Source organism: Accipiter gentilis, chromosome 10 (assembly GCF_929443795.1).
Source record: "Accipiter gentilis chromosome 10, bAccGen1.1, whole genome shotgun sequence".
Taxonomy (NCBI): domain Eukaryota; kingdom Metazoa; phylum Chordata; class Aves; order Accipitriformes; family Accipitridae; genus Astur; species Astur gentilis.
This window is the reverse complement of record NC_064889.1, coordinates 5,935,195-5,949,580: the sequence shown is the minus strand read 5'-3', so window position 1 is coordinate 5,949,580 and position 14,386 is coordinate 5,935,195. Positions and strand designations below refer to the sequence as shown.

The window sequence follows — 14,386 nt, the reverse complement described above, 5'->3', positions numbered from 1 at the left end:
GAAAAAAAATACTCCAATCAAATTCTGCTTTATTACTAGGTCTTTTAGGTAAAATATAAGCTCTATGCTCTTATTTTTTTTTGTTCCTCTTTCCTCTTTTTTTTGATGGAAGGATGCTCAATTACATTCTTCCCCAGTTCTGTGTACAAACAGTACTGGAAAATAAATGCACCATGTACACCTAATTTAATCGCATCTTTGTTTTTACTCATGTTGTAACAAAATTCAAAAGTGGCATTACAAAGTAATGTTCTGTCAGCAAAAATGAACTTGTGAAATTTTCAGTTTCGGGAACAGATTACAAGCAATTAGAAGAAAACTACATTTTACCTTTCACTAAATCCTTCCTCCATTTCAGTGGCATCAGCAGAAGGGATATCACCTGGTGACTGCAAGTAACAATGATCACCAGATTTTCCACCACTTCCAGAGACTATTGTCCCATGTCGTGACTCTGCAGTCCCTTCTGACTGGGGCTCTTCATCCTCTTCGTTTCCGGGGTGCTCTATCATCCACATGGCCAGCACCGTGATATTCTGTGCATCTGCTTCTCCTCTGGCACCTGAAAGCAAGAAAAATCACACATTAGAATTGTATTATATCATTGATGGTGAAAAAATCAATTCTTCCCCATAAGTGGTTATAGAACTTAAAAATTAAGTATTTCATTGGAAAAAAGTATTTCATATTTATCTAATTTTTCAGTTTAAACTGATATTATAGTTATTGATTACCTGTAGCTTCCATAGCTTTTGCAATTTGCCTGAGGGAGAACCCCATTTCTAGCAATGGAACAGCAATGGCAGGAGGAGGAGGTGATGTTGAAAGTCGGCTGCTTGGATCAGACAAAGCTTAAAAGACAGAAAACATTAAACGTAAAGTGCATAAATCTTTCTTCAGTGTTACTTTACTAGACCTTACTTTGATATATTAGCTTCAAATAAGGGAATAATTGCTGTTAACAATTTTCCTCTCTACTACTTCCACAAAGTAAGATGCTTTCTGTAATGAAATCAGACAGTGTTCATTCTTATTGGTAACATGCGTTACATAAGCCTCTTTTTAATCAAGTAGGATACTGATGATATTCAAAGAACTATTTCTTTTAAGATATTTCTAAGAAGTTTATTTCCATTTAATACTGTATCAAATTATCTATTTGATTTATATTTAGGTAGACTAAAGTTATCTTTGTCTGAATCATCAAGATTCCCAAACGTTATGAGATCACACCAATCCACATTCCTCTTAAGGAACAGAAAGAGACCTCAGCTAAGCTGATGGCGTATCTGAAAAATCTCTTTGCAGATGTTGGCTGTATTTCTGTGCAGTCTTTAAAGGGACTCTAAAAAGGTCAGCTACTGTCCAAAAAACAGTGTCCTTATCATTTGCCATGAAAGTGAGATCTGATCAATGAAGGCATCAATAACATACTAACAAACATTGTTGTAAAGACAGTATCATGACTAGAAGCAAGCCATCTCTCAAAAAAACAAAAAGTGAAATTGGACAGACAAGTTGCTATGCAACAAATGAAATAGCTACAAGACCCAACTAATAGCATGGATATAAGAGCAAGAATAAAAAGTTCTATCAGTCAGGAATTTTAAAGCATGGACTTTGTTTCTCAGAACTGTGTATGAAATCTGGAGAACCTACTTTAACTCAGCCTCTTCTATTCATTTCATACAAAACACATACATATGGACTTGTATTTTTCTTTTTAGTATTATCTCCTTTGCATCACAACATTCATTTGTGCTCTTTAGAAGCTCAAGATTCTCTCAAGATGCTCAACCTCCTAGCTATTCCATTCTTATGTACACTGGAATAGAGCGAGCTTTTGTTCCGAGTAGTGCAGTGCAGGCAGTAATAGAACTTCTATGAACAGAAGCCTCCCATTACCTCCACATGATTCCAAATAGCAGCATGAGGAGCCCATGAAGGTTGGACAGCTCTCTCTATCTCATTGAACAAGACTAATTGGAAGGAGCTGTGCTGGTGTATGTATCATAAAATACAGCAATTCTTGTCTTCTGCACGGTATATGATCTAACAAAAGCTAGACAATCAGTGCACTAAACAGTGGCACGCAACCAGGGAAGCAAGTCCAAGGCAGATTAAAATTTTGAAGCAATTACCAATTATACTGCATTCTCATTTTATACGTGTAGTTAGTAATCCATTCCACAGCTTTTAAAAACCAATTTCATTTGCTTGATAAGGTCTACACCTAGACAATCTACAGCTTTTTGTCCTAAGATAGTCATTAAAAGGTTTTCAACAATGCTTTGCGTGTTAGGTTGCATTAAAAAGAAATCCCATTGGTTTTCAATGTCTTAAAAAACTACACTGAACTTCTGCTAACTACTAACTTGGCCACATTTCTATCTATATTGACTACACATTTACCTGTACGATTGGCAGGCCTCGCAGACTGGGAATCAGGAGAAGTCAAACTTTGTCTCCTTCCAACTTCATCTGAAGGAGATGTTGGTAAAGAAGATATTGGAGGAGTCTGAGCACGTCGTGCTGGAAGTACAGTTGTAGTAGGATAACTAGAGAACATTTGCCTTTAAAAAAAGAACAATATACATTAATATTAAAAAGAGCTATACTGAAAAAGGTCTGACACAAGAAATACATCAAATTAGAGTGCACTTGGCAAGTCATACTTAAAGCAATTGAGTTTTGAAAGGGTAAGGCACAAAGATGGGGGGGGGGGGGGGCAGAAAAACCCTGTTGGAACAGCTTATTCCTACCACCTTTGCCTAGAAAGTTAAATTCTAAGCATGCACCTAAAAAAACCTCATCATAGGCCAAGAGCTATCCTAGGAGATAAAAGAGAAGTAAACACTCTTTCCATTCCTGGTAATAGCACATTGTTCTGGCTTTTGTCAAATTGTATCTGCAAAACCTTTAAGAAAAGAGGTCAGATACATCAACAGAATTAATAAACTTAGAACAGGACTCTATTCAATGTGAAGCAGATTTCCTTCTACATCACAAATAGCCTCTGTAGATTAACTAGCTTTATCTTACTTCCATTTCTGTATGTGAGGGTAGGATGAAATGAAGCCTTAGCTTGCAGGATGTTACCTACAAACTAAGATCTACTCTAGTTTGAGAATCAACAACTATTTGTTAAAAATACAGAATTTCAGAGATTTGTAATTTAAACTATACCAAATAAATGTGAGAACTGAAGGACAACATAAGGAAGGTATTTTCTTCTGTCTTGAAGAATTCAGATGTTACATATATACACAGTGTATATTAAAAGCTTAGCAACTTTTTATTTCTAGTAACCCATGTCCTGCAAGGCAGAGGCAGTTCTTGACAGTAAATACAATCACTGATATTTTCAAAAGCTTAGACAGCTAAAGACATATATTGTATAGAAACCACACAACTGGTTCCCTCCACCCACAAAATCGTATATGCTGAAAATAAAGATATTTTACCTAAGAAGACTGAGAGGCATAACACCAGGTGATTCTGAAGCTGGAACTGTTTCAGTATCAGTTACCGGAGTAGTAGCGGTGGTAGTATCCTCCAGAGAGCTGCTCATGAAAGATGTCGTGCTAGAAGCAGAAGGGCTGGTTGTAACTGGTGTTTGGGCTTGCTGAGACTGATCCCCTTCTTCTACTTGTTGATCTACTTCTGCAACGCAAAAAACGACGTTACAGGAACATTAATATAATTGTGTAGAGCAAAATAGTAGCTGTGGCTAAACCTTCAAAAATAACTTTCATTATTTAAAATTCCCCCCAAAGAAAGGGGTGTGCAGAAATGCACACCACGCAAATACTTCTGCCAATAACTCATGGACTTAGGTAAAAAAACAGCCTATCGGCTCTTGCTGTTGTCATACTGATACAAGGTAAACAGTAAACAAGTCTCTCCAGATGATAACAGAAGTCATTTACTTGGTTAGATCTTAGGATATTTAGATTTAGAGATTTAGATTTATGATTGTAACAGTTAGGATTATTCTCTTAGGCAAAAGGGAAAGAAGTCTCAGATACAGAAATAGAGCTGATTAACTAAAAAGCTATTTTTAACTCAGCTGTCTAACTAACAGATTTTTGAAGGGGTTTTTTGGTTGGTTTAGAAGTAGTCCTTAAGACAGCAAAGAACCAGATAGCGCAGTAATTAGCTTTAATCTTTTAGGTATTTTTTTCTGTGTTTAAAATGATTTAAATGGTTTCCCTGAAGATGCAGACTGTAATACACGTATTTTTAAGAAGAAAAAGAATGATACACATTTTCTTTTCAGCTTCTTTAGTGTAGTGACAAGTATCTCAGAAAACAAAACCCCAAACCCAAAACCCCACAACTGATTTAAGAGATTTTCACATACAGAAACACAGGTTACCTACACCCTGAACATATACCTGCTCAGCATCGTCTGTTAACATGACTGCATACAATCACATTTAACAGTGAACTTTATGATTTACATCACATGCAAATCCTTCTGACAAGTATATACAGAACTGCTCATTTTTAAAAAGTATTAAAGACAAACTAGAAGCTCTTATATTTCTGTTTGACTGATATGGATTCACTTTTTATTAAAATAAGGAATCAGGGAAAAGACAAAAATGTCAGTATTATTATCTACAAAACAGTAAAACATCTTTATAAAATTTCTGTGTCCAATTAACATTCCTTCAAAGTATAACCACTAAACAATTACAGGATTGTTATTTGTATTATAATTGTTACTATTAATTTTAATAGAAAGAAAAAAAATAATTTAGCACTATACATCCAAAATTTTGAAAACGTACCTTGTTTAAGTCTGCCACCAAACTGATCCTCCAGCAGCCCATGAACCACTAATTTGTAGATCATGGCTTGTGCTCGTTCCAAATCTGCCAGTCCTAGGGCTCTTTTAATTGGTGAACGCATGACGGCCCGCTTCACCATGTGTCGCATCAGGAACTGCAAGGCAGCACGCATTTCAACATCTTCATGAACAACTGGAGAACTAGCACAATCAGAGTTGTGACCATTTTCTGCCAGGACTTTTGGTATTAACAGTAGTTCAGCATATTTACTACAACTGAGAAGAACACTAAGTGACTTCATAGCACCAAGATAAAGATAAGATAGCTGTACTGCTCTGATTTCCGACTGCACTATATCATGATTTCTTGGAGTATGTTCATGATTCTTTTTTCTTCCTTCAGCAGGTTGATGTTGGGATTCCATACCTAGTGTTGATGGTTCTAAAGAAAAGGAAGCAATTTCATTTTCCGACTTAGAGCTTGTAGCGCTATGTCCTTTGTTATCATCAGCACTTTGTCCTAATCGAATATCTGATCCAACATCACCCTCCATTTTCTGGTCCATTTCCCCTTTATCTTCAGATTCATGTCTGTGTTTTTTCTCATGTCTCTTGGTGCTTTGCTTTCCCATATCTTCATGAATACCAGTCAGATAGGTAAGGTCCAGCAACACAGTAGCTGTCAGCCCACGAAATCTTGCAACATCAAAAGGCAGTGGTTCGCAGGGCTCCAGATTATACAATGGAGTATCACTAGGCGACCAAAAAGTTGGGAAGCTTTAATAAAGATCAGAATGACACAGGAAAAAGCAAGTGAGGGAGAGACAGGAGGAAAGTACAGGAAATAATGTAGGCAAAGTAAGATGTAAAATATATTTAATAAAATAAACAAACCAATTTAAAAATTAAACGTAAACAGGGGAAAATGAGGTTATGATCAGAAAATGGGGAGATATGGTATCAGAGTAAAGGCAACAAAGCATGCACAGGTTTCAACAACAAGCATTAAAACCCAGAAGCATCATAGAAGCTATCAATTCTGTGCTGATAGAGGTTTTTGCTGTATTATTTATGTAACAGTGTTCTACTAAGAAAAACTACCTTAAGCCAAATTTTATCATCGTACCTGAGCTGAATTTGTGAACAGGTATAAAAGCTTAGAAAGAAAACACTCCTAAACTTTTTTCACATTAAGATAAACCTTTGATTGACCTCACATTCCTGTTCAACGATTCACCACAAGGAGCACACTACTGATAGCTTATGATAGTTCTGTCTCTGGTTATGTCACGAGAGATAACCTGGAGAGAACAGTGACTTTTTAAAAACACAGGTCAGAAAACCCAACAGATAAACATAGTATATGTCTGTCTATCTGTCCATCTATATTCAGTGATAATTTTTTTTGTAATATTTAGGACTGTTACATTTGACTAATTTTCACTTTAAGCGGGACAACAATTCATCAGCCTGTATTTCCATAAATCTTGTATTTTCCATACATCCAGCAGATAAAAGACTTTTAAATCTTCGTTTTATTATCCCAAAATGTTTTCCTATTTTACAATGTAAACTTCTACCTAAAAATTAAAGCAAGCTTTAGCCTGGTTTTAGTTAAGAAGGTATATTCTGAACTTAATTCAATGCATTAACAAAAGCTTGCCTATGTTCAAGCACCCTACCACTTCACTCATATAATATTTCAAATTATTTTAAGGGCACACTTAATTTAAGGCTACACTGTCACACAGGCATATTTGAAAGAATTTATATCTGGAACTAAATTTGACCATCAATTGCACTTCACTATATTTAGTTAAAGTGACAACAGCCTTTGCATAAAGACAAAATAGGCATAATGTTGCAACAGCACTAGGAGGTGAACTGACCTCGATTGTTTCAGAATGTAATCATAACTGGTGGCAAAAAAAATAATTACTGTTCAATTTCTCCAGAAGATTATGGTTCAACTGTAGCCAGAAGGAGTTTAAGAAATTTAGTGAATCAAATCTTTTCCACACAAAAATGCAGGCAATTCCTGCAAGAGCACCGGAGAGCCCAGAGAAGCCACTAGCTTCATTTCAGAGTTTCCTTCCAAGTGCCTTCACTTTGAAGGCACATCTGCAAGATAGGTGGAAAAAGGAGTATCTCCTTCCAGCCTCCTCCCCAATTCTCACCATCATCTGCAGAACAACTCTGGAGTATTATCATCTAATACAGGGGCATCCCTTTAGCTCTCTAAGGCAGGTCAGAGAATAAGCAAGCACTACTTCAAGGCAGCATTAATCTGAATACCATCACTCAATCCACCATTAAGAAGAGAGAATCCTCCCACCTCCTAACCTTAACCACTCCTCAAGCCCCACAGAGCAATTTCCAGTCCCCTAAGAAGGCACTGACAATGAAGCAAAGATAACTGTTCTCAGCTCTGATAAACTGAACCAGGTCTCTCGTCAGAACCAGGTTGACCATTTACAACAAAAGCATGCACTAGCCCCCAGTAAAAATTTGTGTTCTTTACAGATGCAATCAAGAAGCTGTAGTAAATTAAGACAGCAATAATGTTGTAGTTAGCCAATACATACCAAATCTAAAACAAGCAATGCTCATTTCATATCTAGGAAAACTGGCAAGCTGGTCACATCCCAACTCTAAAACCTAAAGGTCAAATCTAAGAAGTCTAACGATGCTTGTCAATTCAAAACTATCAAATTTATTTTTTTACAAAAGGCATTTTATTACTAGGTAGCATAAAAAATTAACTCATAATATTTCTTTTAAAATGCCAAATTTTGAAGTCTAAGCTTAAAATAATTCATCAGCACGACTCTAATGTAAAATATATGTTACTTCTGAAGATTGTCAAGCACAAAACACTGCTAGATTGTGTGAAGTGTAGGAAATGAGCATACCTGATAGTAATTTCTGCTTCATCCCATTGGACCTTGGCAGATGTACTGCCCTCCTTCACTACTCCAAGCAAGGTGGCATGACGTCCAGTTTGCTTGTGTACACATCGACCTCCAACTCTAAGACCAGCATCAACTCCACCAATTACTGCTAGAACAGGCCACACTTCCACACAGAGCATCTTCAACTGCAGTTCTGAAAGGTCAGCCAGACCATGCCTACTATGTTTGCTTTTCTCCTCCTCTTTATTTTCTTTCTCCTCTCTCACCTCATTCTCTTCTCGACTTTGAATTGAGCGACTTTTCTTCAGCTTTTGGCCTGCTTCTTTAAGACATGTTTTGATTTTATTCAGTCTTTCCATCATTTTTTTATTGATGCAGTGAGTCCAACGGTCTGTGCGATGAAGGATACGAATGAGTTGGATAGTGGCTTCTGCCAGCACTGCAGCAACAGGACTACAGATGGGGTCACCAGGTAGCAAATCTCTTGGTGTACCACGCATCTGCATATCACAGATTTTCACCTAAATGTTTAAAGAGAACAGTTTAAAAGTTATCTTCTCAACGTACCTGAAGAAGCTTCTTTTACAAATACAGGGGTCTCCTGCTGAATAGAAAAAATTACTAGCATTGCCTTTTTTTGCTTGGGATCCCTACAAAATCCACCTTAACGCTAATCAAAACCTGCATGCCTTCAAACTCAAGGACACTGAAATTGTAACAGTTCATGGTTTCTCAAATAAGACTTTCTGAAATTCCCAATACTACATTCTCCCTGGTTTCTGGGGAATGCAATTTTGTGTGTATACCATTAAGTCTGTAAATCAATTCTCAATAATAAAATACATTTTAAATTGACAATAGATTGCACAATATAGGAATTTATGAAAAGTCTAGCTAGTGTGCAAGTAATGTAGTGATATGCATGTCATAAACTAAAATGAATAATCAGTGACGTTCTCAGCACTTATTAGCTACCACCCCCACCCCCAAAAAACCCAACATCCATAACATTTGACACAGAGGAAAACAGAAGGGAAAGGACAAACTTATGACCTCTTGTTATGGGTTAACCCCGGTAAGGCAGCTAAGCCCTACACAGCCACTTGATCACTCCCTCCATCAGGATGGGGAAGAGAATCAGAAGGACAAAAGTGAGAAAACTCATGGGTTGAGATAAAGAAAGTTTCATAAATAAAAAAGAAAAAAAAAAAGACAAAATAAAACAAAACGAAAAAAAACAAGGGATGTAAAATGCAATTGCTCACTACCAGCTGACCAATGCCCAGACAGTCCCTGAGCAACAGAAACACCTGGCAAACTTCCCTGCAGTTTTATTGCTGCGCATAATGTTATATCGTATGTAATACCTCTTTGGTCACTTTAAGTGAGCTGACCGGCTGTGCTCCCTCCCAGCCTCTTGCCTACCCCCAACCTACTTGCTGGGAGGGACAGAGTGAGAAGCTGAGAAAGCCTTGATGCTGTGTAAACACTGCTCAACAATAGCTCAACAAAAGCACTGTGCATTATCAACACTGATTTGTTCATAAATCCAAAACACAGCATCATACAGGCTGTTATAAAGAATATTGACTTTATCCCAGCCAAAACCAGTACACTTATTCAAATCAACATTTAAGTTACCTTCTCTCCTGGATTACTGCTATAGAACATAACACAAGGGTATAACTCCGCTGCATCCACATCTTCGAAAGCTAGTTTTGGCTCCTAGTTAAAAAACAAAAAACAAAACAAAAACCCTCAAACTTAGAACACCTTAACAAGCAAAAATAGGAAACATGACAAAGTTATACCTATATTATAATGCTTTTAAGTACTGAAACGGTCACATCTTAACCATCATGCTTAATTTTATATAAAATATCCATGCCAAATTACTATTGCAAAAACCAGCAAAAAACCAACTGATGTTAAATACCTCTCCATTTTTACCAAAGGAAATAGTTCTTGCTTCCATATCTAAGACGCATGTGATGAAATCTCCTTGGGTAAAGCTGGACAGAGTCAAAGTTTGTTCTCCATTGTGATAAAGGTTACCACTATAGGCTCTATATAGCCACATATCTGAGGTAGTGCGATGGTTAAAATCATGTACTGGCCAGCGAGAAACTCCTACGCACGTGCCTTCATTGCCTCGATTCTCCTTCACAATGTAGAACTAGCAGGCAAAACAACACAAACAGGGCAAAAAAGTCAAGAAAATACATTTTAATACAATAAAGCAATGAAAATTTACCTTACACACATTTATGTATACTTTTAACTGTTTTAGTCAGAAGGTTTTAATAAATAAAAAATAATAAGCTAATAAGCTAAAATCATGCTCTACCTCTAAAATGACATCTTGGTGTATAGGGTCGGTCATTAACAAGTAATTTAAACTTAACCTACTAGTAATTAAGAAAACTGTATGTAAATACACAAAGAGGTTGTGGGTTTTTTCCAGACTCAAAATGCACACACCCAGAAGTTAGGTTACAAGTGCTAAAATTAATATTACAGAAATAAATAAGCTTTATTTCTCACATTTACATTGAGTGATTTACACAGATTCCAGTTAAAAAAGTGAAAGTGTTATGCTCAAAGATGGTACTAACAAGAACTACAACTGTTGATGTATCTATATTCCTAGAAAAATCACTCCATATGTTGTATTAAAAGCTGGTCTTGTCAGTCAGACAGGCTGATGTGACTTTTTGCAAGAAAACAAAATAATTTTGTGAAGTGGTTTCCTGAAGAAAAAATTCAAAATTTACATATTTCAGTAGGTAGCTTTTGCAAGACAACGCACATTTGTGCTGACTATGGATGTTAGGGACAAGTACGATCACATCTACAAATAGGCAACACATATTCACAGTCTCCGATCCGTGTACTGAGATACCCGAATGGCAGTCCTCAAAAGCAGCCACAAACTCTTCACTTTGGATTCAAAATCATAGAATGATCTAGGTTGGAAAAGACCCTTAAGATCATCAAGTCCAAACATAAATTGTCATTTACTCAAGAAAGTTGTCATAAGGGAAAAAAACATAGGTAGCTGTTGTTTATAGATCATAGTATATTTCCAAAAACAAAGTAAGAGAAGAAATACACTTTTACGCAACCTACCTTCCACTGGTAACACCCAGAAGTAACTCCAGTGGATGCTAAACCATATCCTTTACCTCCACTTCCATGAGTTAGAATCTGCCCATTCTCCACTATGCAGCACTGAGCTTTCTCAGGGTCAAAGGACACTTCCTGTATGGGAAGATTTTCATCTTCATCTTCAGACTCTCCTTGCTTCTATCAGAAATAGGACAAAATACCTGTGGTAAATGTAACTCAGTTGCATTCAGTCAAGAGAGAAAGTAAAAACTTCATTACCTGTAGCTTCATTTCTTGCTCTTTCTCCTTTATTTGAATTGCATGTTTAGCCTGAGCTATTGGAGTCTCCCACATGCAGTCAGACAGAAGTGAAAATAATCGTTCAACAACCTGGTGCATTAGAATATAATTCAGATCATTTTAAATCCAAGAAGAGGACAACAAATAGTATTATATTGTTTTTACTTTACTTTGTAAGTATAAATGTCAACATATTTAATGCTCTTAGATAAGCAAATATCTACACTGAGCCTCACTTGATTTGGATTCTGAACAAACCTATGAAACATTTAAAAGTTTAATGAGACTATCTGAAGAAACAGATGTAAAAGCTTATAATGAAATATAAAGACCTGAGCCATTTGATCATCTTCAACGCCGGATTCACAAGCAGGTAATACAGCTTCTAGGACATGAAGTGCAAGAAGTCTAGTCCTCAAATTGCCAACCAAGGGAACTCCTAAAGATGCAACAATATGTTAATAATCTGAAAGTGACTTCTGCATCAGGCACACACCTATGATGCCAGCTGCATGCCACTAGCGCACAATTCTCCAAAGTGTAACTTGTGTATGACTACTGAAGTTAGTTTTAGTTGTTCGCTATGTAACATATGTTCTAACAGAATCTCTTTTTAGGAACCGCACTACAGAGATGCAAGTAACGACTGAGCATATTTTGAAAAGATCATACCTGAGCAACACTTCTGAGAAGCAATGTTAAGAAGTACTTCCGTCCACTTTGGAGATGCCATTTTTGACTGAATTGCTTTTGAAGACACTACTCTACGTAGGAAAACGAGGAAGTCACCCAGGTGCAATTCCGCTGCATGTTGCTTTCGGAGGGCAGCTAAGAAGTTAAATTTAAAGTTTTCATTTACAACCTTATTATTACAATGTTACTAGCAGTCCTTGTTACTGGCAACAAACTGTTCTTAAGTAAAAATACAATGATCAGCTATTACAAGATGGCTGGCTGTTATCCTTGGCTGACTGATAGCTGCCCACCGAGCTGCTCTCTCACTTCTGCTCCTCAGCAAGACAGGGGGAGAAAATAAGATGAAAAGGCTCACTGCTCAAGATAAGGGCAGTGACATCACTTACCAATTACCAACATGGGCAAAACAGACTCAACTTGGGGAAGATTAATTTGATTTATTGCCAGTGAAAAACAGAGTAAGACAAAATTGAAACATCTCCCCCCCCCAACACCCCCCCCAACACCCCTTCTTCTCAGGCTAGACTTCACTCCTAACTCTTCTGCCTCCCCACCCCTGAGTGGAGCAGGGGGATCGAGAACCTGAGGGGGTTGCAGTCACTTTGTAACACTTCGTCTCTACTACTCCTGCTCCATAACAGGTCCTTCCTGTGGGCTGCAGTTCATCAAGAACTGCTCCACTGCAGATCCTCTTCCACGGGATACAGTCCTTCGGGAACAGACTGCTACAGCATGAGTCCCCCACAAGCCACAGTTCCTGCCAGAATCGTCTTCCTGCATAGGGTCTCCACAGGCTGCAGCCTCCTTCAAGGCATATCCACCTGCTCTGGCAGGGGTCCTTCATGGGCTGCAGATGGACAACTGCTTCACCATGGTCTTCTTCACCGGCTGCAGGGGAATCCCTGCTCCAGAGGCTGGAGCACCTCCCTCTCGTCCCCCTCCTTTTTCACTGACCTTGGTGTCTGCAAAGTTGTTTCTCTCACATTATTCCCACTACTCTCTCACACAGCTGCTGTGCGGCGTTTTTTACCCTTTCTTAAATATGGTATCACAGAGGCACCACCAGTGTTGCTGACTGGCTCAGTGTTGGGCAGTGGTGGGTCTGTTTTGGAGCTGGCTGAAACTGGTTCTATCTGACACGGGGGCAAGCTCCTGATTTCTTCTCACAGAAGCCACCTCTGCAACCCCCTCCTACTACCAAAACCTTGCCACGTAAATCCAATACACATGATTTTTTATAAACGTCCCTCTACTATAAAATGAAACCACTGGTTTCTAAGTACGTTTTTTGTTTTACGGGGATTTTTGATGCAAAACACCATACTTCCTCACATCCCTGATTCATATTCCAAGGCAGTTTCAACAAGAAAATGTTTGTGGAAAGACCTTATATTCTAATTTCTAATTAACTAATTATCTAAAGAATTCATCAGCTATTGCATTATTTGTAAGTGAAGACAGTTATAAGCACAACCAAAACCACATGTATACCTAAAACTAAGCTACAATTAAAAATTTCTTCAAACACACAACTTCCACAGAAATTCAAAATGTTCAATAAAGGACTGCAAATTATGTGAAGATATTAATAGTTCAGAAAATCTTTTGTTGCAGGTCTTTTAATATGACAGGATAAGGTCAACCTCCTCCCATCCACTCAGACTGCAAAACTGCATAATACAAAGCAAATGCAACAATTTCCTGAATTAAACTATATTTATTTGCAGTTTGAAATTTAAATAATTAAACTCCTATGACTGCATTTATGAAAAACACTACTACCAATAACTCATTTTTTGATGAAAAGAGTATTCTTCTCCTAATTCCACACCAGATGGAGCAATTCTTATTCTCAACCTGCTACTACCTTTAAATTGCTTTACGTATCAAAGTCTATATTATTCTGAACTCAGCACAGAATTATTTGATGACTTTGTTTAATCTAATTTACAGAGTTAAGGATGACCCAACAATAATCAAAACACAGTAGAGTGGGTGAGGGCCTCAGCATTCAGTGGTTTCTTTTATTGTGTTTCCTGGTATTTCAAACTTGTAACAGAAATTATGCAAGATAATTACCTCTGAAGTCTCTCTTCTCATTATCCCCGTTTGAATCTGCCTTTTTTGATTCTACTTCATCTTCCTCACCTTCCCCTTCTCCAAAGGAAGCCATAAGCATTACACCAGCTTGTGATAGCAAGTTCTTCAGCTGACTGCATAATAAATCCAGCAAAGACTGGACTACCTTTGGGCTCAGTTTGTCAGCATAGGTTCTATACGCACACACAAAAAAAAGTAAAAATAAGAGAGCTCATCCAAGGAACAATAACATAAGACACAACTACAAACTCAGTGCAAGTGACAACTGGGCCTAACACAGCACTAATTCTAATTCATTGTATTGTGGGAGTTACTTTTCCTCATCCTCCACCATATGCTTGGCAGATTATTCTTATTTAAACCCTATTTTTAAGGCACTTTAAAACTGTCCAATTCTGGGAATCAAAGGATGCATTTTCAGTAATTCCTAGGGGAAAAAGAACAACTTAGTCAATTAAACACAATCCCACTGGAA

The 14,386-nt window shown here is 37.5% G+C and overlaps 1 protein-coding gene across 8 annotated transcripts in view; it reads right to left on the bottom strand.

Moving 5' to 3' along the window:
- HERC1 (HECT and RLD domain containing E3 ubiquitin protein ligase family member 1) overlaps nt 1-14,386 on the bottom strand; it is an 88,086-nt gene that overhangs the window by 33,027 nt on the left and 40,673 nt on the right. For 6 of the 8 annotated variants that reach the window (XM_049812405.1, XM_049812412.1, XM_049812408.1 and 3 more), the window contains exons 29-41: nt 13,891-14,084; nt 11,788-11,943; nt 11,448-11,554; nt 11,095-11,205; nt 10,837-11,013; nt 9,644-9,883; nt 9,349-9,432; nt 7,708-8,228; nt 4,797-5,572; nt 3,465-3,663; nt 2,413-2,573; nt 735-851; nt 331-562 (exon numbers count right to left, since the gene is read on the bottom strand). In XM_049812405.1, coding sequence (XP_049668362.1) covers nt 331-562; nt 735-851; nt 2,413-2,573; nt 3,465-3,663; nt 4,797-5,572; nt 7,708-8,228; nt 9,349-9,432; nt 9,644-9,883; nt 10,837-11,013; nt 11,095-11,205; nt 11,448-11,554; nt 11,788-11,943; nt 13,891-14,084 — 3,075 coding nt within the window. The remainder of the gene's footprint in view (nt 1-330; nt 563-734; nt 852-2,412; nt 2,574-3,464; nt 3,664-4,796; nt 5,573-7,707; nt 8,229-9,348; nt 9,433-9,643; nt 9,884-10,836; nt 11,014-11,094; nt 11,206-11,447; nt 11,555-11,787; nt 11,944-13,890; nt 14,085-14,386) is intronic. The other 2 variants (XM_049812409.1, XM_049812406.1) reach the window with 2 other exon arrangements.